This window comes from Agelaius phoeniceus, chromosome 30, assembly GCF_051311805.1.
Source record: "Agelaius phoeniceus isolate bAgePho1 chromosome 30, bAgePho1.hap1, whole genome shotgun sequence".
NCBI classification, from domain to species: domain Eukaryota; kingdom Metazoa; phylum Chordata; class Aves; order Passeriformes; family Icteridae; genus Agelaius; species Agelaius phoeniceus.
Genome location: NC_135294.1, coordinates 3,279,763 through 3,302,195, shown reverse-complemented (window position 1 = coordinate 3,302,195; position 22,433 = coordinate 3,279,763). Strand labels below are relative to the sequence as shown.

The following is a 22,433-nucleotide window of genomic DNA, read 5'->3' as shown; positions in this document are numbered from 1 at the left end:
TGGAGCAGGACCGGGAGAGATCGGGATTGGTACCGGGGATATGGGAAGGAACTGGGGGAGACCGGGATTGGTACCGGGGAAAACAGAACAGGACAGGGGGACAGCGGGATCGGTACCAGGGATATGGGACAGGACAGGGGAAGACTGGGATCAGTACCAAGGAAAATGGAATGGGATCAGGGGATAGCAGGATCAGTACTGGGAAAATGGAACAGGGCTGGGGGAGACAGGGATTGGTACCAGGATATGGAACGGGGCTGGGGGTATGGGATGGGACCAGGGGAGACCAGGATCGGTACCGGGGAAAATGGAGCAGGACCGGAAGAGATCGGGATCGGTACCGGGATATGGGATGGGACTGAGGGAAGGGAGACTGGGATCGGTACCGGAGAAAATGGAACAGGACTGGGAGAGACCGGGATTGGTACTGGGGAAACAGAATAGGGCAGGGGGAGACCGGGTCAGTACTGGGGAAAACGGAACCAGGGGAGAGCGGGATTGGTACTGGGGATATAGGATGGGACTGAGGGAGACTGGGATCGGTACCGGGAAAACGGAACAGGGCTGGGGGAGACAGGGATTGGTACCAGGATATGGAACGGGGCTGCGGATATGGGATGGGACCAGGGGAGACCGGGATCGGTACTGGGGATATGGGATGGGACTGAGGGAAGGGAGACTGGGATCGATACCGGAGAAAATGGAACAGGACTGGGAGAGACCGGGATTGGTACTGGGGAAACAGAACAGGGCTGAGGGGGACCGGGTCAGTACCGGGGAAAACGGAACCAGGGGAGACCGGGATTGGTACTGGGGATATGGGATGGGACTGAAGGAGACTGGGATCGGTACCGGGAAAACGGAACAGGACCGGGAGAGACCAGGATCGGTACCGGGGGAGACCGGGATCGGTATGGGGGAAAATGAAACAGGACCGGGAGAGACCGGGATCCGTACGGGGGAAAACGGAACAGGACCGGGGGAGACCAGGGTCGGTACCAGGGAAATGGAACGGGACCAGGGGAGACCGGGATCGGTACCGGGATATGGGACAAGACCAGGGGAGACCGGGATTGGTACCGGGGATATGGTCCCGGAGAGAGCACGATCGGTACCGGGGATATGGGACGGGACTGGGAGAGACCAGGATCGGTACCGGGGAAAACGGAGCGGGACCGGGGAGGCTCGGCACGATCGGTACCGGGATATGGGACGGTACCGGAGAGAGCGCGATCGGTACCGGGGGATACGAAACGGGACCCGGGGGGTGCAGGACGGGACGGGACGGGGCAGCCCCGGCGCGGGGGCTGCGGAGGGGCAGGAGCGGGGGCTGCGGGCCAGGTCCCCGTCGCCTCCGCCCCCCCCGGCGCTGGCCCCGCTCCGAGCCCTGCGCCCGGGGCTGCAGGGGCCGAGCTCCGCGCTTGAACCCGCCCCCGCCAGATCTCATTTCCCTAAAAAAAAAAAAAAAAAAAAAAAAAAGAAGAAGAAGGGAGAGAGAGCGAGGAAAAAAAAAAAAAAAAAAAAAAAAGCGAAGAAGGGAAGGAAAGAGGGAAGAGAGGAAAAAAAAAACGCCGGCCGGAGCCATGGCCGGGCTGCGGAGCTGCGGGCTGCTCCTCTGCCTGCTCCTGGCCCGGGCCCTGCGCTTTCCGGACTATTCCTACGTGCTGGAGGAAGAGGAGGAGGACGAGGAACCCCTGGACTACAAGGACCCCTGCAAAGCCGGTAGGAGCGGGGGGATGCGCGGCCGGGCGGGCGGACAAAGGGGAGCGCGGGGGCCGCGGCTGCGGGAGTGAGCGCGGGGGAGCGGGACCGTGCCCCGCACGCACTTGGGGGCTCCGCAGCGCCGGGCCCGGGCAGTCCCGGCCGGGCGGGCTCGGGGGGACGGGGGGAGCAGCGGGTCCCGCTCCGGGGTGCAGCTGGTTGTACTTAGGGTGAGGAGCGGGGGGGGCTGGCCCCGCGCCCCGCTTTCCCTGCCCGCTCCCGGCTGCACCGGCAGCTGTCAAAGGCGGCGGGGAGCCCCCAGCCCCCCATCGCAGCCCCCCTCTGCATCCCACGCCAGCACCCCCAGCCCCTGAGCCCACGCTCTGCAGCTCTTGGCTTTCCCCCTCTCCCCCAGCCCGCGGCCAAAGCTCGTCCCCCCCGGGACACCCGGGAGGTGCCACTGCGGGCTGGGGTCCCTCCGTGCCGGGACAGGGGGTTCGGAGCTGCTCCCCAGGTTTTGGAAGGGCTGGGAACAAACTGGGTGCTGCGGGGGGCAAATCCTCGTCTCCCAGTGCGAGCTAAAGGGGATGGAAGGATTTGAGGAGGGGGGAAACTGAGGCACGGCAGGGCCGTGCAGGGCTGAGGCTGCTGCGAGGGCCGGGGTCTGGCGGGGGATCACGTTTCTCTGTACTGGCATTGTCTGCGCTGCAAGGCGGCTGTTGATATAACTCTGTCTACACGAGGGCTTTTTTCTGGCCAAAAATCCTTCCCTTCCTGCCCTCCCGGGCTGAAACAGCAAAGCTTGCAAAACCGTCCGGGCAGAGCCGGCTGGAGCCTTCCCCCCGCTCCCGCTTCCTCCAGCTGAGCGCCGGGGACGAGGCTTCCCCGCTGTCCCCTCCTCGCCCCCCTCCCGTGCACCCCGAGACCCCCCCTCGCCTCCCGGGCCGGCTGTTGCCCCCTTCCCGTTCCCGTCCTGCCTTTATGAGATCCCAATGGGATTAATTTCATTACAGGAGCCGGGGGTGGGGGACGAGGAGGGGGGGGATCAGGCCCTGCCACGCATGGAGCGAGCCGGGGATTCACCCTCGTTTGGCTCCACAGGACCGAGATGATGAAATTCCATTTTCCGGCGAGCCAGAACCCCCTGGCATCCTCCTGACCCCCCCCCTGGCATCCCATGCGAGGGTTTGGTTCAGTTTTGGGGTGTTGAGACCCCTCCCCGAGCTCCGGGCAGCGCCAGAAACACCAAAATTTTGCCACCGCCGCGGCTGCGGGGAGGGAAAACACCGGGAGAGGGATTTGTGTTCCTCGTGCCAGAGGTATCCTGAGGCCACCGGCTGCCCGCGGCTCGCCGGCCACCCCGGTGATGCCACCCCGCTGATGCCACCCGTCTGCAGCGGTGCCAGCGGAAGGGGAAGAGCCTCCCGTGCCGCCGCGTCGCTTCCAAGGATGCCAAAACGGGAAAGCGCCGGGAGATGCAGCCCTTGGAGCAGCCCCCGGGCGGTCAGGGAGGAAGGAACCGGCCGTGGCCCCGGTTTCCCTTCACCCGGTCAGGTCTCGGTGCCCGGGAGCGGCCGCCGGGTCAGATCCGGGTCGGATCTCGGGTTGGGAAAGGCGCTGGAAGGGCTGGAAGGGCTGGAAGGGCTCCCAGCTGTGCTGGGACAGCGGCCCCGGGGCTCGGTGGGGCTCATTCCGCCCACCCGGGGCTGGCTGAGCACTTTGGGGGTGGCATCCGAGACCCCTTGGGTGCCCCCAGCACCGGGGGGATGCGATCGAGCCCATCTTGTACCCCAAGTCAGCTCCACATCCACACTTTGGGGTGCTTGGCTACACTGGGGGGCTGAAACCCCCCTGTCCAGTGTTCTGTCACCCACGGGGGTGCAGAGCCCTTGGGGGCTCACACAGCCCCCCCAAAGTGGGGGTTTGGGGGGGATCTCCTCTCCCAAACTCCCACGGGGAGCTCAGCATCACCTGCGTGGCACAACCGCGGGACAGACGGACGGGGCTGGGGGGTCTGAGCCCCCCTTGCCGGCTGTGGGAGCTTCCCAGCCGTGCCTGGAGTTCTCCAGCCGCCGGGATTTCACCTAGATTACACTTTCCAGGCGTAGCCAGCCCAGGCTACTGGTTGCAGTCACACTTGTCAAGCTGCCCAAAAATATTTTCCAGCCGTTATATGTCACTTATTCATCATGCCGGGTAAAAATCCACCCGCGGAGCCCGGGGCCGGCGGGAGGCCTGCGGTTCAGGGCTCGGCAAAACCTTGGAAAATCTCAGGCCGATCGCGGGATCTGCTTTATCTTTGTGTAATCACCCGTTCGGCGCGGCGGCATCCTCCGGCGGGGGCCCGGGGTGCCACGGCGGGGCCGGGGGCTCGCTGCTCGCTGCCCTCCCTTCCCCGGCTCCTGGGAAACGCCTCGGCTGCTGATTCACGCCGGCGGGTCGTGCCCAGGGGGGAGACGGCGCTTCCTGAGGCTTTATCCGGGCTGGGAAACACATGGGCGGCAAGGATGGGGCGGCCCCGGGGAGAGCCGGGGAGAACAAAGCGGCCGGGAGGGGATGCGGGGAGAGGAGGGAGAACGGATCGCCGTGGGCTTTCCCCGAAATTTCTCCCCGGGAAGGGAGTTTTCCGGGCAATAACGCGTCCTCCGGCTTGCCTGTGGCTGTGCTGAGGATTCTTGGAGGTCTCTGGAGAGAAAAAGGCTCCCTCAGCATCCCAACGACCCGTGGGAAGAGGAGGTCCGGCTCATCACCTGGCCAGGGGCTGCAGGAGGTCACTGCGGGCACATTTGGAGTGGCAAACTTGGCACAGTGAACTTGAGTGGGAAACTTGAGTGGTAAAGTTGGAGTGGCAAAGTTGGAGTGGGAAACTTGAGTGGCAAAGTTGGAATGGCAAATTTGACATGGCAAACTTGGAGTGGAAAAATTGGCATGGCAAATTTGGCATGGCAAACTTGGTGTGGCAAATTTGGTGTGGCAAAGTTGAGTGGCAAACTTGGAATAGCAAACTTGGCATGGCAAACTTGAGTGGCAAATTCGGTGTGGCAAACTTGAGTGGCAAACTTGGCGTGGAAAACTGGGAGCAGCAAACTTGAGTGGCAAATTTGGCATGCCAAACTTGATGTGCCAAACTTGAGTGGCAAACTCGGAGTAGCAAATTTGGCGTGGCAAACTTGGCATGGCAAAGTTGGAGTGACAAACTTGATGTGGCAAACCAAGCTCCATGCATGTGGGAAGACAGTGGAACACCCCAAGGGTTTGTCAGGGAGCCAGGAGCAGGGAAGGGACGGGGTTAACCCCTCGGGAAGGGGTTAAGGTGTGCTGGGAGGGGGATTGTGAGGACAGGAAGCACAACAGGGGGGATGTTTACAGCCAGAGCCCCTGGGAGGATGCCCAGAGGTCTGGGAGCCCTTTGGCAGGGACAGGGACAGCGACAGGAGAGCCTCATGTGTGGGGTTGGCTGTCAGGGCCTGTCCCCGTCTCCATTCCCTGTCCCTGCTGCCACCAGGCTCCTCTCCAAAGTGACACCAACATCCCCTTGGCAGTGCAATTCCCAAATATTTTCCTTTGCAGCAGCTCTCCCTTTCACAGGGACTGCTGCTCTTGGCCCGGGTTGTGTTTTCCTCGGTGACCTGGCTGCAGAGGGGATGAGGGGAGACCTCACTCCCTGCACACAGCTCCTTCCATCCCGGGGCTCCGCCGTGCCTCAGCCTTGGCATCCTCCACGCCGAGCCCTGGCCGAGGCTCTTTCCTCCTTTTGCTGTCACGGAAGAGCAGCAGAAGGAAAAGGCTCCCCTGGCGTGCTCCAATCATCCCTCCCACTCCCAGCCTGCCCCCGACGGAAGTTTCCTGCCCCTGGAATTCGTTTGCTGCCCGGGATGTTTATTGGAGCCTCCGCGGTGCTCATTTCATGGCCCGGAGCAGCAAAGGGCTTGGTTGGAGCCTGAACGCCGCTGCCCAGGGCTGGGGAGGGAATTTGGCCGCGGGTGCTCAGGGAAGCGTTGGCGGAGGGAGGATGCGCCTTGCACCGGAGGGAATTCGGGATTGGGATCATCCCTCCAGCGTGGATGTTGTGCTGGAGCTTCTGTGCCGTGCCCACAGCCCTGGGCATCCCAAAACCACCAGCTGGGATAAGGATGCTCCAGGCAGGAAGCAGGAGGTGGGGGATGGCATTAAGGGATATCTGAGCTCTTGGCTGGTGCTGAGTGCTTCTATCCCCCCGTGCCTCAGTTTCCCCAAGCCTGCACAGGGGCCGTGATCTGGCCTGGCTCCCAGCCTGGCCTCCCAGCCTTGAATTCCTGCTTTGTGCCTGCCCTGCTGCTCGGAAGGTGCTCTGGGAAAGCAAATACTCCTCGGGCCGGCGTTTACAGGCTGGCGGCTCCCTCTGTCCCGCCGCCGGCGAGGGGCACCGGGAGAGGGGCTGAGAGCTACCGGGGGGGGGGCGGGAGAGGGGCCGCGTCCCCTCCGTGAGTCCCGGGGGGCGGGAGAGGCGCTGCTCCCCTCCCTCTGTCCCCGGCTCTCCCTGCAGGGACCCCGCTGCTCCCCCCAGCCCCAAAACCCCGGGATGCTCCGAATCCTTCCACACCTCCCCCCCTGTCCCACCGCGGCCAGCGCAGCCCCCAGGGCTGGGGGGACCCCGCAGAGCCGAGGGGTCCCCTCTGGCCGGGCAGCGGCCCCGGCGCGTTTGGCCGCGCAGCTGGGCCGGCGTGCGGGGGCGAGGGGCGGTGCGAGGAGCATTCCTCACATATTTAAGGGCTCCGAGAGCCAGTGGGACGCTGCTCCGGTGGCTCCGTGGCTTTACAGCCCGGGATGCACCTATTGGAGATCGCGCTTCCATCCCGGTCCCGGCTGGGGCAGAGAGGTTCGATCCCTGCTTCCTTCCACAGCCCAAACGCTGCCTGCACAGCCAGGGATGCTCGGGACTCGCACAGGGTTTGGGATGATTGGGATGGAGCTGCTGAGGGAACGCTGGGCTGGGCTGATGCTGCCTTTGAGGGTCCCTGGCACCCACACAGGGATGAGGATCCCTCCTGTCCCTCCTGCTCAGGAACCTTCCAGCTGCACAAGGGTGAGGGTCCATCCTGCCCAGTGCCTTCGAGGGCTGCTGAGACCTGCATGAGGATCTTGGGTGGGACCTTCACAGGGATGAGGGTCCCCCCTGCTCAGTGTCCTTCAATAGCTGGTGACACCTACATGAGAATGATTTGCCACCCTTTGGTGGGATCTTGGCAGGGATGAGGGTCCCTCCTGCCCAGTGTCCTTTGAGACCCATATGAGGATCTTTCCCACCCTCTGCTGGGATCTTCCCAGGCATGGGGGTCCCTCCTGCCCAGTGCCTTCAAGGCCTGGTGAGACCCACAGGAAGATGAGGATTTTTCCCTCTATTTGTGGGATCCTGGCAGGGATGGGGGTCCCTCCTCAATGTCCTTTGAGGCCTGGTGAGACCCACATGGGGATCTCTGGTGGGATCCTGGCAGGGATGGGGGTCCCTCCTTGCCCTGCTCCACTCCCGGAGCCTCCTCTGCCCCAGGCTGCCCTGCAGTGTGATCCTGTGCTGTTGATCTGCCCAGGCTTCCCCTCGGCTCTGTTTGCTTTTCCCGGCTCCCAGAACACCTCGTTCGTGCCCCGGCCCCTTCCCAGCGCCTGTTTCATCCCAGTTCTCCTGCACCAGAGCTCCCAACCTTGGTGGGGCCCGAGGTCAGGCTCATCCCAAACTCCCAGTGACACCAGAGAGGTCAGGCCCGTGGCTGCCCCTGCACTGCTCACCTTGCCCAGGGGGATGCTGAGCTCCTGCATCCCGGGCAGGGAGCAGAGGGACCCAGGAGGATCAGGATGGGCTGCTGAGGGGCTTTGGCCCTGGTCCGAATGAAAAACCTTGTTTGTCTAAAGCTTCAGCCCCGGGGTTACGTCAGCGTTCCGAGAACCCGAAAGAAAACACAGCACAAAAAGTCAAACAACAGAGGAGGGCTGAGCTATCTCCGCCTGCGGGGGGCGGGGGCAGAGCTCCCGAAGTGCCGGCGGTGCTCTGGGGGGCGGCCGGGATGGAGCTGGGATCATCCATGCCCCTCTCCCCTCCGTCACTCCCGACTGCTCCGCGCCCCACGCCTGCCCTTGGAGCTGGCACCGCGCCCTCCTCCCCGCTGGCATCGCTGGCATCGCTGGCACCGCATCCCCCACCCCTGCTGGCACCGCCGCGCTCGGACCTTGCCCCCGGGGCCTCTGTGGCTGAGCAGGGAGCAGCTCCTGCGGCTCAGCCCGCGGTGTCCCACGCTGGGAGCAGCTCAGGGACACCAGGGTAGCTCCAGGGGGGGGATCTGTGTCCCCTGTTTGGGGTCTCTCGGGCACCGAGCCCCGGCGGGGTGAGGGGATGTCCTGCAGGGGCTGTGACCCCTCGGGGGGTGTTTCCTCCTTGCCCTCAGGGCCTCTGTGGCTGAGCAGCCCCTGTGGCTCAGCCCGCGGTGTCTCACACTGGGAGCAGCTCAGGGACACCAGGACACCTCCAGGGATGGCTGGGGACCTGTTTGGTCCCTGTGTCCCCTGGTTTGGGTGAGGGGATGTGCTGCAGGGGCTGTGACCCCTCGGGGGGTGCTTCCTCCTGTTCCAAGCTGGGCTGGGATCACTCCTGCCAAGAGAGCCTCGAGTTTGCAGAGGGTCTCCCTCACTTCCAGGGCGTCCCCTTTGTTTGCAGAGGGTCCCCTTGGCTTGCAGGGTGTCCCCTCCACCTCTCCCACACCAACAAGTGGCAGCAGCGTGGCTCTGTCCCCAGGGAAGCCCCTCGGGGAGTTTAACGGTGTCTGGGGGCTTTTGGCGAGCAGAGACCCCCCCCCCTCCCAAAACACCCACGTGTCACCTCATTCCACGGGTGCACAGGGAGCGAGTGGGAGGAGGACGTGACCGGAGCCCGAACCAACCTGGAATTTCTCAACCCGGCACTCTGGGCTCGGCCCCGACGTGTCCGTGCAGGGATCGCTGCGGGGGCACCCCCGGAGCCACCCCCCGTGCCCTGGGGGGTTCTAGGGGAGCTCAGCTGCCTCAAACCCGCGGCAAAAGCAGCCCCACATCCCCGGGCCGGCCTGCCCGGCTCTCTCACGGCTCCCAAATCCCTCACATATGGTTTCTATATCACTTGGCTCCGCCGGCGCTTGCTGGGCTGTAAGCGAGCTTACTTTCCCTTGTCTTTCCATGCAGCTCTTGGCAAGGGATGCTCGTCCTGCTCCCCGGCCCCGGTCCTCCCCCGCGCTGCCCGTTCGGACACGTCTCTCCCGGCCCCGGGAGGGTGTGGGGAGGCCGGGGCCGGCTCCTGCCTCTGCTCTGCCCTCAAATTGCAGCCTGGCCGTGCCAGCCGCAGGTCGCTGCCAGGGGAGGTGCCGGCCCCGGCTTGTTTGCTCTTCCCTCGGCGTTGCCACAGGTCTGCTCTCCACCCCGGAGCCTCCCCCGATGGGATTCACCCCGCGGTCAGTGCTGGGGACAGCCCCAAAACGTGGCCGATTCACCCCAAAGCGCTCCAGGCCGCCAGTGCAGCGAGGTTTGGGCTGGGGCCGTGGAAAGGGATGGGATCCACTCTGCTCCTCTGATCCCACGGCAGCTCCTCTCACCCCGGGCCGGCTCTCTGGACCTCTCAGGGTTATCCTGATTGTCCCGCCTCGCCTTCATAAATTAGTGGCTCTTTAGGGAGCCATTTGCAAACTGCCTGGAGCGCGACCTTGGCTCCGCTCGCCCTCCTCCCCTGAGCTGCTCCGGCCACCCCAATACAGCGCTGCCCGAGGCCAGGGGGTTCCAGGCACCCTCTGCTCTCCCCAGGTACCCCCAAAACCGGTGAGGAACCCGCACCCCACCTCCGGAGCCGCGGCCTGACCTCAGCCAGCCCCGGTGTCCCCGGGGAGGGGCCGCCAAATGGACGACAGAGAGGAGGAGGAGGAGGAGGAGGAGGAGGAGGAGGAGGAAGGGTTATGAGCAGGGTCGTGTCCTCCAGCCCCGTGATGCTGCTGGAGGAGGGGGGTCCCGGCAGACGGCGGCCCCGCTCCTGCGGGCTCTGGGCACAGCGGGAGCTTCCCGGCCCAGATGGCTCCGCTCAGTGCTCGCAGATGACTCAGAGGTCGCTGCTTGGAGCATCCTGGGGCTCTCGGAGCTCGCTCGGGGCCGGGGGGCAAGAGCCGAGCAGGAAGGGGGTCCTAAAGCCAGCAAAAGTCGGCGGGGGGGAAAAGGCAGTTTTGCAACACAAAATAATAATAGAAACTCTAAAAAGTGATGGATGGGTTTTATGCGATCCAGATGTGAGAGTGGGGCTGGCTCCAGCTGCTGGGGAGTGGGGGAGCCCGGCCAGTACCACGCTCAGCTGAAAGAGAGAGAGAGAGAGGAGGAGGAGGAGGGGGAGGAAGGGGCTTGCCAGGTGTGGAGGGGCTGGGGGGAGGCACCCGATGGGATTTGGGATCCACAGAGGAGCGTTCACACCTCCCGTCCCCCTCCCAGCCGCCTTCCTGGGTGACATCGCCCTGGACGAGGAGGACCTGCAGCTCTTCCAGGTGGACCGCGTGGTGGACCTGGCCCGTCACACCATCACCCGCCCGCCCTCCAACTCCTCAGGTACCCCGTGCCCGCCCCCAGCGCCCCCTGCCCGCCTCCTCCCGCCCCCGCTGACCCCCCCATCCCCACAGGCACCAACGCCACCAGCCCCCGGCCCGGCCACCCCCGGCGCCGCCGGGGCCGGCAGCGCTCCCGGAGCCGCCGCGCAGCCACGTCCCGGCCCGAGCGGGTGTGGCCGGACGGGGTCATCCCCTACGTGATCAGCGGCAACTTCAGCGGTGAGTGCCAGCCAGCCAGCCCGCCCGGGGCTGTCCGGCCCCGCCGTGCCTCAGTTTCCCCGCCGGGCTGACCCCCGCCGCCCCTCCGCAGGCAGCCAGCGAGCCATCTTCCGGCAGGCCATGCGCCACTGGGAGAAGCACACGTGTGTCACCTTCCTGGAGCGCAACGACGAGGACAGCTACATCGTGTTCACCTACCGGCCCTGTGGGTACGTGGGGGCTGCTCCAGGACCCGCTCTGGGGCTCGGTTTTGGGGTGGGATCCATCTGTTTGGGGTGCAGGAGGTGCCGGAGCTCGGCGCTCACGGCCAGGGGATGAGGTCGGTGGCGCGGCACCAGCCCGGGCTTGCAGCGGGGCCGGAGCCAAAGGAAACAGGGGTTTGGACGAGCTCAGCATCTTCACACGTCAGGGCACGGCCCTGGCCAAGCAGATGGTGGTTAGGAGGAGGATTTCCCCTGGAATGGGAGCCCCTGCGTGGGCGCAGACGCTGAGCCCGGGTCCAGAGCGCGGGGATGGAGCAGCTCGGCTGCAGGGCAGGGGCGAGGATGGCTCCAGGTGGGCACCCCTGGCAGCAGAACCAGGGGATGTGGGCCTGGGGCAGCTGTGCCATGCCGTGCTGGGCCATGCCGTGCCAGCAGCTGAGCTCTCCCAGTTTCCAGGCAGAGCTGAGGCTCGAGTTGCTCACATGGGCAGGATGCCTGAGGTTCTGTATCAGGGATGATTCCCACATGCCCAGCGTTTTTTGGGCCCTGATTCTCCTGGCTGGGGGAGATCACCAGGATGTCTGTGACCGTGTTCACCGGGGTCTGAGGATGAGGGAAGAGATGAGGATCTGACTCCATGTTTCACAAGGCTGATTTATTATTTTATGACATATATTACATTAAAACTGTACTAAAAGAATAGAAGAAAGGATTTCATCAGAAGGCTGGCTAAGAATAGAAAAGAAGGAACGATCACAAAGGCTTGTGGCTCGGACAGAGAGTCTGAGCAAGCTGGGCTGTGATTGGCCATTAATTAGAAACAACCACATGAGACCAATCCCAGATGCACCTGTTGCATTCCACAGCAGCAGATAACCATTGGTTACATTTTGTTCCTGAGGCCTCTCAGCTTCTCAGGAGGGAAAATCCTAAGGAAAGGATTTTCCATAAAAGATGTCTGTGACAGATGTCCACAGCAGAGAGCCAGGACCCAGCTGGTTGCTCCCCTGCAGGTGCTGCTCCTACGTGGGCCGCCGGGGAGGGGGACCCCAGGCCATCTCCATCGGCAAAAACTGCGACAAGTTCGGCATCGTGGTGCACGAGCTGGGCCACGTCATCGGCTTCTGGCACGAGCACACGCGCCCTGACAGGGATGACCACGTCTCCATCATCAGGGAGAACATCCAGCCAGGTGGGGATGAGCTTTCCTCCCCCTCCTCCTCCTCCTCTTCCTCCTCTTCTTCATCCCCGCTGCCGAAGTTGGGGTTCCCCTGGCAGTGCCCCCGTGCTGTGCTCCTCAGGGCAGGAATACAACTTCCTCAAGATGGAGCCTGAGGAGGTGGAGTCGCTGGGGGAGACCTATGACTTTGACAGCATCATGCACTACGCCAGGAACACCTTCTCCAGGTACAGCCTGGGCTGTCCCCTGCTGTCACCTCAGATCCTGGGGACAGTGGCACGGTGTCCCCAACCCCTGAGGGTGGTTAGCAGCTGTGGACAGAGTTCATTCCCTCCAAGAAAGGTTCCCATTGGCGTTCTGGGTGGGATGAAAGCCCTCATGTCCCTTCTCAGAGCAGGGAATTGCTGTCCCCACGGACACGTCCCCGCTGACTCACCGGCCCGCAGGCTTTAATTAGCCAGGCTGCTTTAATCAGCCAGGCTGTTTTTAGCATCCTTCCCCGGTGGTGAGGCCACAGGGCCGGCGATTCCCACCCAGCTCATCCCTTTCCTGCCCCAGGGGCATCTTCCTGGACACCATCCTGCCCAAATACGACGTGAACGGCGTCCGGCCCGCCATCGGCCAGAGGACACGGCTCAGCAAAGGGGACATTGCCCAGGCCCGCAAGCTCTACCGCTGCCCAGGTGAGTGCCATCCCCCCGAGGGCATGGACAACCCAGGGGAGCACCCCCAGGTTGGATTTCCTGGCTTCACCCCCAAATCTTGGCCAAAGCGGCGTCGTGCTGGGTGGATTCCCTGTTTCCAGGGGTTTTGGGGTCCTCACTGCTGTGGGATTCCCTAAAGAGCACTCAAGGTGCCTCTTCCATCCACTTTGGGGGGCTATGAGGAGAATCTGCCTGGATGAGGGTGTCCTCAGCTCTCTCTCTTCCCACTCTTACAAGAAAAGAGCCTTGGGTGTGCACAGACAATTTGTGGGTCTTCACTGATGCCAAATGGGGACTCCAGGAGATACGGAAATTACACAGCCATGAGTGGAGAAAGGTGACGTGATTCAGGCAGTGAGGAAGGGATGTGAAAGCCTTGAAATGTGGATGCTCATCCTGACTTCAGTATTGCTCCCATTTGGGACAAGCCACTGTCCCTTTTAATTCCTTTTAATCACAACACTCCCCCCCCCCAGAGCGTTGTCCCAAAAAATTCTCTCCAGAGCATCTTCTTGGAGCAGCCTTCCAAAAAACATCCTCCAAAAGCATCCTCAAAAATAATCCCCCAAAGAAATCCCCTAAAGAAATCCCCCGAAGAGCACCCTCCAAAGAGCATCCCCAAAAATAATCCCCCAAAGAAATCCCCCAAAGAAATCCCCTGAAGAGCATCCCCCAAAGAGCATCCTCCAAAAGCATCCTCAAAAATAATCTCCCAAAGAAATCTCCCAAAGAGCATCTCCCAAAGAGCATCCCCCAAAGAGCATCTCCCAAAATGCATCCCCCAAAAAATCCTTCAAAGGGCATCTCCCCCCAGAGCCTCCTGCAAGAACATCCCCAAAAAATCCTACAAAGAGCATCTCCCTGGAGAATTCCTACTAAAGAATCCTTCAAGGGAAGAGCAACCCTCCTCCAAGAGCATCTCCCACAAAGCATCCCCCAAAGAAATCCCACAAAGAGCATCCCCCAAAGAGCATCTCCCAAAAAAAATCTCATGAAAAATCCTTCAAAGGGCATCTCCCTGGAGAATTCCTACAAAAGAATCCTTCAAGGGAAGAGTATCCCCCCCAAAAGAATCCTTAAATGGAAGAGCAACCCTCCTCCAAGAGCATCTCCCAAAAAGCATCCCCCAAAGAAATCCCCTAAAGAGCATCCTCCAAAGAGCATCCTGCAAGAGCATCCCCCAAAAAACATCCCCCAAAGAAATCCCCTAAGGAGCATCCCCCAAAGAGAGTCCTCTAAAGAGCATCTCCCAAAAAAATCTCCCACAAAATCCTTCAAAGAGCATCTCCCCAGAGAATTCCTACAAAAGAATTCTTCAAGGGAAGAGTATCCCCCCCAAAAGAATCCTTAAATGGAAGAGCAACCCTCCTCCAAGAGCATCTCCCAAAAGGCATCCAACAAAGAAATCCCCCAAAGAACATCTCCCAAAAAAATCTCACAAAAAATCCTTCAAACAGCATCTCCCCCCAGACCCTCCTGCAAGAGCATCCCCCAAAGAAACCCCCTAAAGAGCATCCTGCAAAGAGAGTCCTCTAAAGAGCATCTCCCAAAAAAATCTCCCAAAAAATCTCCCACAAAATCCTTCAAAGAGCATCTCCCCAGAGAATCCCTACAAAAGAATCCTTCAAGGGAAGAGCATCTTCCAAGAGCATCCCCCTGAAAATTCCTCCAAAGACCATTCCCCCAAGAGCAGAACATCCCCTGAGAGCATCCTCTGACCCCACACGCACCCTTGGGGAGCGAAACCTCCTCAGAGCCTCCTCCAAGAGCCTCCTCCATGCCACCCCTGCCCCCGGAGGGGTTTGGGGACATCCTGACCCCCTCAGAGCCCACAGATCCCCCCGGGGGCTGGGGCAGATCATCAGCCGGGCTCTGCTGTCACCTCGGAGGGCTCTGGGGCGGTGCCATTGTCCCAGGAGCGGGGAGGGGGCGGCTGGCACGAGTGCCCCCGGCAGCAGGCGCGTGCTCCGGGGCTGGGCTGGCAACATCTGCAAGGAGTTTGGCTCCCGCACGCTCCCGCTTAATTCCAGCGACTAATTAGCAGCCTGGAAGAGGGAAGCCTTTTGTGAGGGGCCCCACGGCCGTGCCGCCTTCAGGGGAGCAGGAAAAGTGATTAGTTTGGAGCGAGGAAAAGCAAAAAAAAAAAAAAAAGAATGGAGGAGCCCTCCCGAAAAAGCCTCTGTGGATCACAAGCGTCCCCTTCTTTTGTTTCCAGCGTAAAGGGGAAAAAAGGCAGCGAGCCCAGGTTTCAAGCGGCTTTTTTTGCAGCGTTTCACCTTTCATCCGAGCCGGGAGGGTGGGGAGGGGGGCGGCAGAGCTCGGTGTGCAGCCTCATGTGGCTTCCAGATGGCAGCGCTGGGCCGGCTCCAGCCGCGGGACCGGCCCGGAGCGCGGGCGGCGAGCCCGGCCCCGCGGCGTGGCACGGCCCGGGGGGGCCGGCAGCGCTCCTGGCCCCGGGAGGAGCCTTGGAGCCGAGCCACGGAGCCGGGAGCCGCTCCAGGGAGGGATAGGGATGGCGGTGATGCGGTTTATTTGGGTCCTCAGGGCTGGGAGTTTGGGTGGGAAAAGGGCGCTGGGGTGAGGGGGTGAAGGCAGTGCTGTAAATGATTAAATCGAGAGCCAAATTTATAAGAAAATTTAGCAATAATTTATTAAATTGTCAGCGAAACAGAATTTCGATCAGAAAAAAAACATCATCACAGCCAAGGGCAGCGTCGAGCCCGGGTTGGGCGCTGGGTGAGCGCAGATCTGACCTGCGGCTGTCAGAGTCTCCCCTGTTCACCCCGGCTGCTGCGAGCTCTTGAACAGTTCATTCTGCCTGAGGCAGGGATGGCCGAATGCTCCTTTGTGCCCCTTCACATGCAGAACCGGGGCCATGCATGGGCAGGGTTAGACAAAAGTCCAGTCCAGGTGTCTGGATGTTGTCAGAGCACTCCGGAGAAGTCGGAGAAGTCGGCATTCATGTAACAGGGAGGCACCGGTAATCAATGTAGTAGATGCAATCTTCGAGGTGCAGATCACTCTGGAGTGGCCTGGACATTCCAGGGAAATCAGTGATCATGGCCCAGGAAGGTTCCATTCTTATTAACAGACTCGATATTATCTTAACATAAGACTCTGCCCCCGGCTTAGCTTGGATTTTACAATAGTTTTACAATATCCAAGACATAGTTAGGATTTTACAATATTTTATACATTAATAGCATGAATTGCCTCTACCATATACCACAGCAGTGATGCCCTCCCTGCTGCTGGGGGATGCATTTAACCCCTTCCCTTACTACGGGGTGCAGGGGCTGGTTGTAGCAGCGGTTGCAGGGTGTGGTTGATGAGTAAGTTTGGGGTCTCTTTTGTCTCTTTGGTGCTTGTTATGGTTCATTTAGGGGGGATGCTGGCTGTGTTTGTTTATTCAGCATCACTGGCGGTGGATCCTTATCCAGAGGCTCGGGGTAGTTGGGGCTTTGTTGGTTATGGCCTTGGGATGGGGTTGGTTGTGGTGGTGGGGCTTGATAAAGGGGCTGTGTTGGGGTTATTAAGGGATGAGGGGACGGTGAATAGTGGGGGTCTGAACCCCGTTTTTCTGAGGGGTCTGAGCCCCACTTTTCTGAGGGGTCTGAACCCCACTTTTCTGAGGGGTCTGAACCCCGCTTTTCTGAGGGTCTGAACCCCGCCTTTCTGAGGGGTCTGAACCCCGCTTTTCTGAGGGTCTGAACCCCGCCTTTCTGAGGGGTCTGAACCCCACTTTTCTGAGGGGTCTGAACCCTGCCTTTCTGAGGGGTCTGAGCCCCGCTTTTCTGAGGGGTCTGAACCCCGCCTTTCTGAGGGGTCTGAACCCCGCTTTTCTCCCTCTGCAGCCTGTGGGGAGACACTCCAGGACAGCCAGGGCAACTTCTCCTCCCCGGAATTCCCCAATGGATACTCTGCCCACATGCACTGCGTCTGGAGGATCTCGGTCACCCCTGGAGAGAAGGTACTGACTGTTGGGGTCACGGCTCCCACCCTCTCCCAGCCTCCTCTCCCTCCTCCCAGCCCTGTTTTGGGGTGTCCCGAGCCCCAACATCCCCTTGAGGGGTCTGGGTTCCACCAGGTTCCCCTGGCTCCCGGCAGATGGGTTGTGGGGGGAGCTCACCCCAGGCTCCTCCTGCTCCTTCCCACCCTTAGATCATCCTGAATTTCACCACCCTGGACCTGTACCGAAGCCGGCTGTGCTGGTACGACTACGTGGAGGTGAGAGACGGGTTCTGGAGAAAGGCCACGCTGCGAGGTAACAACCCGGGGCCTCCCGCCCGCCCCTCCTGCCCGCCGGCGCCACCCGGGGCCGGCAGGGGGCCAGGGGATTCCCTCACCCCTGTCCCTGCCTGCTATTCCAGACTCCTGGGGAGGGGGGAATTACCCCCCAGAGGGGTTCCTGAGGGCAGCGGGGCTCCCGGTTTAGCCCGCGCCAGTGAGAGCAGCCTGGGTGATCCAGCTGGCTGGCGCGTCTCCCCTGGGAGCGGCCATGTCCCATCCCACCCCGAGGAGCTGGGTGTTCCCCAGGGAGATTCCAGGGGGATTCCAGCATCCTGGTGCCATCCCTGTAATGTTCCCCGGGGAGATTCCAGGGTCCTGGTCCCATCCCTGTGGTGTTCCCCAAGAAATGCTGGTGTCCCAGTCCCACCCCGAGGAGCTGGGTGTTCCCCAGGGAGATTCCAGGGGGATTCCAGCACCCTGGTGCCATCCCTGTGATGTTCCCCAGGGAGATTCCAGGGGGGATTCCAGCATCCTGGTGCCATCCCTGGGATGTTCCCCAGGGAGACTCCAGGGTCCTGGTCATATCCCTGTGATGTTCCCCGGGGATGTTCCGGTCCTGTGATGTTCCCCGGGGAGATTCCAGGGTCCTGGCCCTATCCCTGTGATGTTCCCCAGGGAGATTCCGGTCCTGTGATGCTCCCCGGGGAGATTCCAGGGTCCTGGTCCCATCCCTGTGGTGTTCCCCAAGAAATGCCGGTGTCCCAGTCCCACCCCAAAGAGCTGGATGTTCCCCAGGGAGATTCCAGTGTTCCCATCCCTGTGATGTTTCCCAGGGAGATTCCAGCACCCTGGTGCCATCCCAGGGGTGTTCCCCAGCAAGATTCCAGTCCTGTGATGTTCCCCAGGGAGATTCCAAGGTCCCAGTTCCACCCCAAAGAGCTGGGTGTTCCCCAGGGAGGTTCTAGTGAGATTCCAGGATCCTGGTCCCATCCCTGTGGTGTTCCCCAAGAAATGCCGGTGCCCCTGTCCCACCGCAAAGAGCTGGATGTTCACCAGGGAGATTCCAGCACCCTGGTCCCATCCCTGGGATGTTCCCAAGAGATGCCTGTGTCCTCATTCCATCCCTGGGATGTTCCCCAGGGAGATTCCAGGGTCCCAGTCCCATCCCTGTGATGTTCCCCAGGGAGATTCAAGCGTGCCAGTCCCATCCCTATGATGTTCCCCAAGAGATTCCAGGGTCCCAGTTCCACCCCAAAGAGCTGGGTGTTCCCCAGGGAGGTTCTAATGAGATTCCAGGGTCCTGGTCCCATCCCTGTGGTGTTCCCCAAGAGATGCCACTGTCCCGGTCCCACCCCAAAGAGCTGGATGTCCCCCAGGGGATTCCATCATTCTGGTCCCATCCCTGGGATGTTCCCCATGGAGATTCCAGTGCCTGTGATGTTGCCCAGGGAGATTCCGGCATCCTGGTCCCATCCCTGTGATGTTTTCCAAGAGATTCCAGCACCCTGGTCCCATCCTTGTGATGTTCCCCAGGGAAGTTCCAGTCCCTGTGATGCTCCCCAGGGAAATTCCAGGATCCCCATCCCCATCCCTGTGATGTTCCTTAGGGAGATTCCAGCATCCTGGTCCTATCCCTGTGATGTTCCCAAGAGATGCCACTGTCCTTGTCCCATGCTTGGGATGCTTCCCAGGGAGATTCCAGGATCCCAGCCCCACCCCATGAACTGGATGTTCCCCCAATCTCAGGATTCCCAAATCCCCTGGAATCAGCAGCTGAAGTGAAACAGCCAGAAAAGCTGGAGGGGACTGGGGAGGAGTGAAGGGAGAAGCAGCCTTTGCCTTTGGGCTGGAAAGGGGCAGTGGGGGGACCAGGAGGAGGTGGAGGTGAGGAAGAGGAGGTGGTGAGGAAGAAGAGGAGGTGGCGGTGATGAAGTGAAGGTCATGAGGAAGAGGAAGTCATGGTGAGGTGGACAAGGTGGCAGCGAGGAAGAAGAGGTGATGATGAGAAAGAGAAGGAGAGGGCAAGGAAGAAGAGGTGGTAGTGAGGAAGAGGTGGTAGCAGTGAGGAAGAAGAGGTGGTAGCAGTGAGGAAGAAGAGGTGGTGGTGAGGAAGAGGAGGTCATGAGGAGAAAGAGGAAGTCATGGTGAGTCAGACAAGGTTGCAGAAAGGAAGAGGTGATGATGAGAAAGAGGAGAGGACAAGGAAGAGGAGGTGGTAGTGAGGAAGAGGTGGTAGCAGTGAGGAAGGGGAGATGGCGGTGAGGAAGAGGTGGTAGCAGTGAAGAAGAGGAGGTGGTGAGGAGGAAGAGCAGGTGGCAGTGAGGAAGAGGAGATGGCGGTGAGGAAGAGGAGATGGCAGTGAGGAAGAGCAGGTGGCGGTGAGGAAGAGCAGGAGGCGGTGAGGAAGAGCAGGAGGCGGTGAGGAAGAGGAGGTAGCAGTGAGGAAGAGGAGGTGGCAGTGAGGAAGAGCAGGTGGCGGTGAGGAAGAGGTGATAGCAGTGAGGAAGAGGAGGTGGCAGTGAGGAAGAGCAGGTGGCGGAGAGGAAGAGGAGATGGCAGTGAAGAAGAGGAGGTGGTGAGGAGGAAGAGCAGGAGGCAGTGAGGAAGAGCAGGTGGAGGTGAGGAAGAGGAGATGGCAGTGAGGAAGGGGAGGTGATGAGGAGGAAGAGCAGGTGGCAGTGAGGAAGAGCAGGTGGCAGTGAGGAAGAGGAGCTGGCGGTGAGGAAGAGGTGATAGCAGTGAAGAAGAGCAGGAGGCGGTGAGGAAGAGGAGGTGGCGGTGAGGAAGGGGAGGTGATGAGGAGGAAGAGGAGATGGCACTGAGGAAGAGCAGGTGGCAGTGAGGAAGAGGAGATGGCAGTGAGGAAGAGCAGGTGGCGGTGAGGAAGAGGAGATGACAGTGAGGAAGAGCAGGTGGCACTGAGGAAGAGGAGATGGCAGTGAGGAAGAGCAGGTGGCGGTGAGGAAGAGGAGATGGCAGTGAGGAAGAGCAGGTGGCAGTGAGGAAGAGGAGATGGCAGCGAGGAAGAGCAGGTGGCAGTGAGGAAGAGGAGGGCTCCAGCACGGCAGCCCAGCACGCCTTCCTCCCCAGGCAGGTTCTGCGGGAACAAGCTGCCCGAGCCCATCATCTCCACCGACAGCCGCCTCTGGGTGGAGTTCCGCAGCAGCAGCAACTGGGTGGGCAAAGGTTTCTTCGCCGTCTACGAAGGTAGGGGGGAGCAGCGGGGCCCAGGGGGCGGCACGGGGCCCGGGGGGGCTCAGGCTGCTGCTCCTCCCTTCCAGCCATCTGCGGGGGGGACGTCAAGAAGGACAACGGCCACATCCAGTCCCCCAACTACCCCGATGACTACCGGCCCAGCAAGGTGTGCGTCTGGAAAATCACCGTGTCCGAGGGCTACCACGTGGGATTGACCTTCCAGTCCTTCGAGGTGGGTCAGCATCCTCCTGTGAAACAGGGGTGTCCTGGGTCAGGGCAAATTTTGGAGAGAGCCCCCAAAGGGGCTCTTCTAGGAAAGCAGATTCAAATGAATTTGCTTTTGTCCAAGGAGGTATTTTCTCCTGGACCAGTTCTCCCCAGCCAAGTATGGGAGAAAATAGCTCCTTGGAAAAAAGTGTAAAAAACCTGCTTATTAAACAATAAAACCTAAACAATATTAACCAATAAAACCCCTCCTCTAGGAAAGCAGATTCAATTGGTCCCTCCCTGCAACTGATCCAGGAGAAAATATCTCCTTGGAAAAAAGTGGGAAAAAACCTGATTATTGAACAATAAAACCTAAACAATATTGAACAATAAAACCTAAACAATATTAACCAATAAAACCCCTTGCTGCTCCAAAAGAGGTGACAAACTGAGAAAGTCCCTCCCGGGTTGCAGCTCAGTTCACTCAGGCTCTGATCAGTCCCTCCAGTGCTGGAAATGTCACAGGCCAGGCCTGGGTGTTCAGCCCAGAGCAGGTTTAAAGAGCTCCAAAGAAAAGGGAAAAAAGGAAAAAACCCACAGTCCAGGGAACTTCTGTACCTCAGCAAGCTCAAACTAACTAAAAGCAAAGGAGAGCTCTGTCCTGCTGTCTGTCCTTCCACAGACAGCACAGTCCAGGAGCAGGAATGTGGAGGAGTGAGTGCAGTGTCTGAAAACAAACTGAGCTTCTTCTCTCCCCCTTTCACTCTCTGTAACAAGTCTTAAAGGTGCAAAACTCATTATTCAGCATAAACAGAACAGACTATGGGGGATAAAAGCATCATCTAGTCAACCTAGGACAATGGGTCTCCTCTCCAGGCCTCATAAGCTCTTGGAGATCTATTCCACACCCAGGATAGGTCATCTGCCTCAGAAGGCATAAAATCAGCAGCATGGCTTCTGTGGTAGTGTTGGAAATAAAGAAGTTTTAATAAAAAGCAAAATAACAAAACTCTTTACAGAGAAAAACTGAGCCAGGTGCAAGAGGTTATTGCTCCTGATAAAACATCTCACAAAAGCAATTCATTTCTTTGTTTTCTTCTTTTTCTACTGAATTGCTCAGGTGGGAATTTTGGCTCCTGTGCAATTGGCCATCCTTAATTTTGAGGTGAAGTCCCCCAGGTCCTGTGAGGTGTCTTTGTTTGCTAATTGAGGAGAGGAACTTCTGGGCCCTTTTCCTTTTAGAGGAGACAAAGGATAGTTTGGTCACTCCATCAACAGGGAGCACATTCCTATATCCCCGAGGCTGGGGAGGGGTCATCTCCTCATCCCCGTGCTCCCTCAGCATGGGCTTAGGGCTGCTGGGTCCATCAGCAACACCTCCGTGCCTCAGTTTCCCCTCAGGACAGGGGTGGGAAGGGTTTGGGGGTGCTGGGACAAAACCAGCCCTGTTCTGTGGCAGCAGCTCTGACCACAGAAACACAACTTTCCCAGGCATCATTCTGGGAAAAGGCTCTTAGGGGAGCAGAGAAAAGAATGAGGAACAATTCTGATCTTAACTCGCTGCACCTGCCATTGTGAGCATGTGGAATGTGCTGTGGAGATTTGTTGACCAAAGGGGGTTTCTTCATTAATCAATGGTGATGGTGTTTTAATTAAAGAACCAATCAGGTCAACCTGTAGCGAGCTAAGATAGAAAAGAACAGTGGGTTTCTTAATAAAGATGATTGATCAGCCCTCTGTGAATGCATGGAGTCTGTATCAATTATTACCCTGCTGGGGGCTGTCTTACTGTGACATCTCTTACTGTGACATCTCTTACTGTGACACCTTACTGTGACATCTTACTGTGACATCTGTCTTACTGTGACATCTGTCTTACTGTGACACCTTACTGTGACACCTTACTGTGACATCTGTCTTACTGTGACACCTTACTGTGACACCTTACTGTGACTTCTTACTGTGACACCTTACTGTGACTTCTTACTGTGACACCTTACTGTGACTTCTTACTGTGACTTCTTACTGTGACATCTGTCTTACTGTGACACCTTACTGTGACATCTTACTGTGACACCTTACTGTGACATCTGTCTTACTGTGACATCTGTCTTACTGTGACATCTGTCTTACTGTGACACCTTACTGTGACATCATACTGTGACTTCTTACTGTGACATCTTACTGTGACACCTTACTGTGACATCTGTCTTAC

At 59.6% G+C, this 22,433-nt stretch overlaps 1 protein-coding gene across 7 annotated transcripts in view; it reads left to right on the top strand.

Moving 5' to 3' along the window:
• Positions 1 to 1,509: 1,509 nt before the first annotated feature.
• Positions 1,510 to 22,433, top strand: part of BMP1 (bone morphogenetic protein 1) — a 29,505-nt gene continuing 8,581 nt past the window's right edge. For 2 of the 7 annotated variants that reach the window (XR_013185641.1, XM_077191814.1), the window contains exons 1-11: positions 1,510 to 1,722; positions 10,168 to 10,281; positions 10,353 to 10,499; positions 10,591 to 10,708; positions 11,716 to 11,894; positions 12,004 to 12,109; positions 12,441 to 12,565; positions 16,441 to 16,556; positions 16,748 to 16,850; positions 19,907 to 20,023; positions 20,098 to 20,243. Coding sequence is in view for 5 of the 7 variants with exons in the window: in XM_077191814.1 (XP_077047929.1) it covers positions 1,584 to 1,722; positions 10,168 to 10,281; positions 10,353 to 10,499; positions 10,591 to 10,708; positions 11,716 to 11,894; positions 12,004 to 12,109; positions 12,441 to 12,565; positions 16,441 to 16,556; positions 16,748 to 16,850; positions 19,907 to 20,023; positions 20,098 to 20,243 (1,410 nt within the window). In the remaining 2 variants the exon portion in view is untranslated. The remainder of the gene's footprint in view (positions 1,723 to 10,167; positions 10,282 to 10,352; positions 10,500 to 10,590; positions 10,709 to 11,715; positions 11,895 to 12,003; positions 12,110 to 12,440; positions 12,566 to 16,440; positions 16,557 to 16,747; positions 16,851 to 19,906; positions 20,024 to 20,097; positions 20,244 to 22,433) is intronic. The other 5 variants (XR_013185643.1, XM_077191817.1, XM_077191815.1 and 2 more) reach the window with 5 other exon arrangements.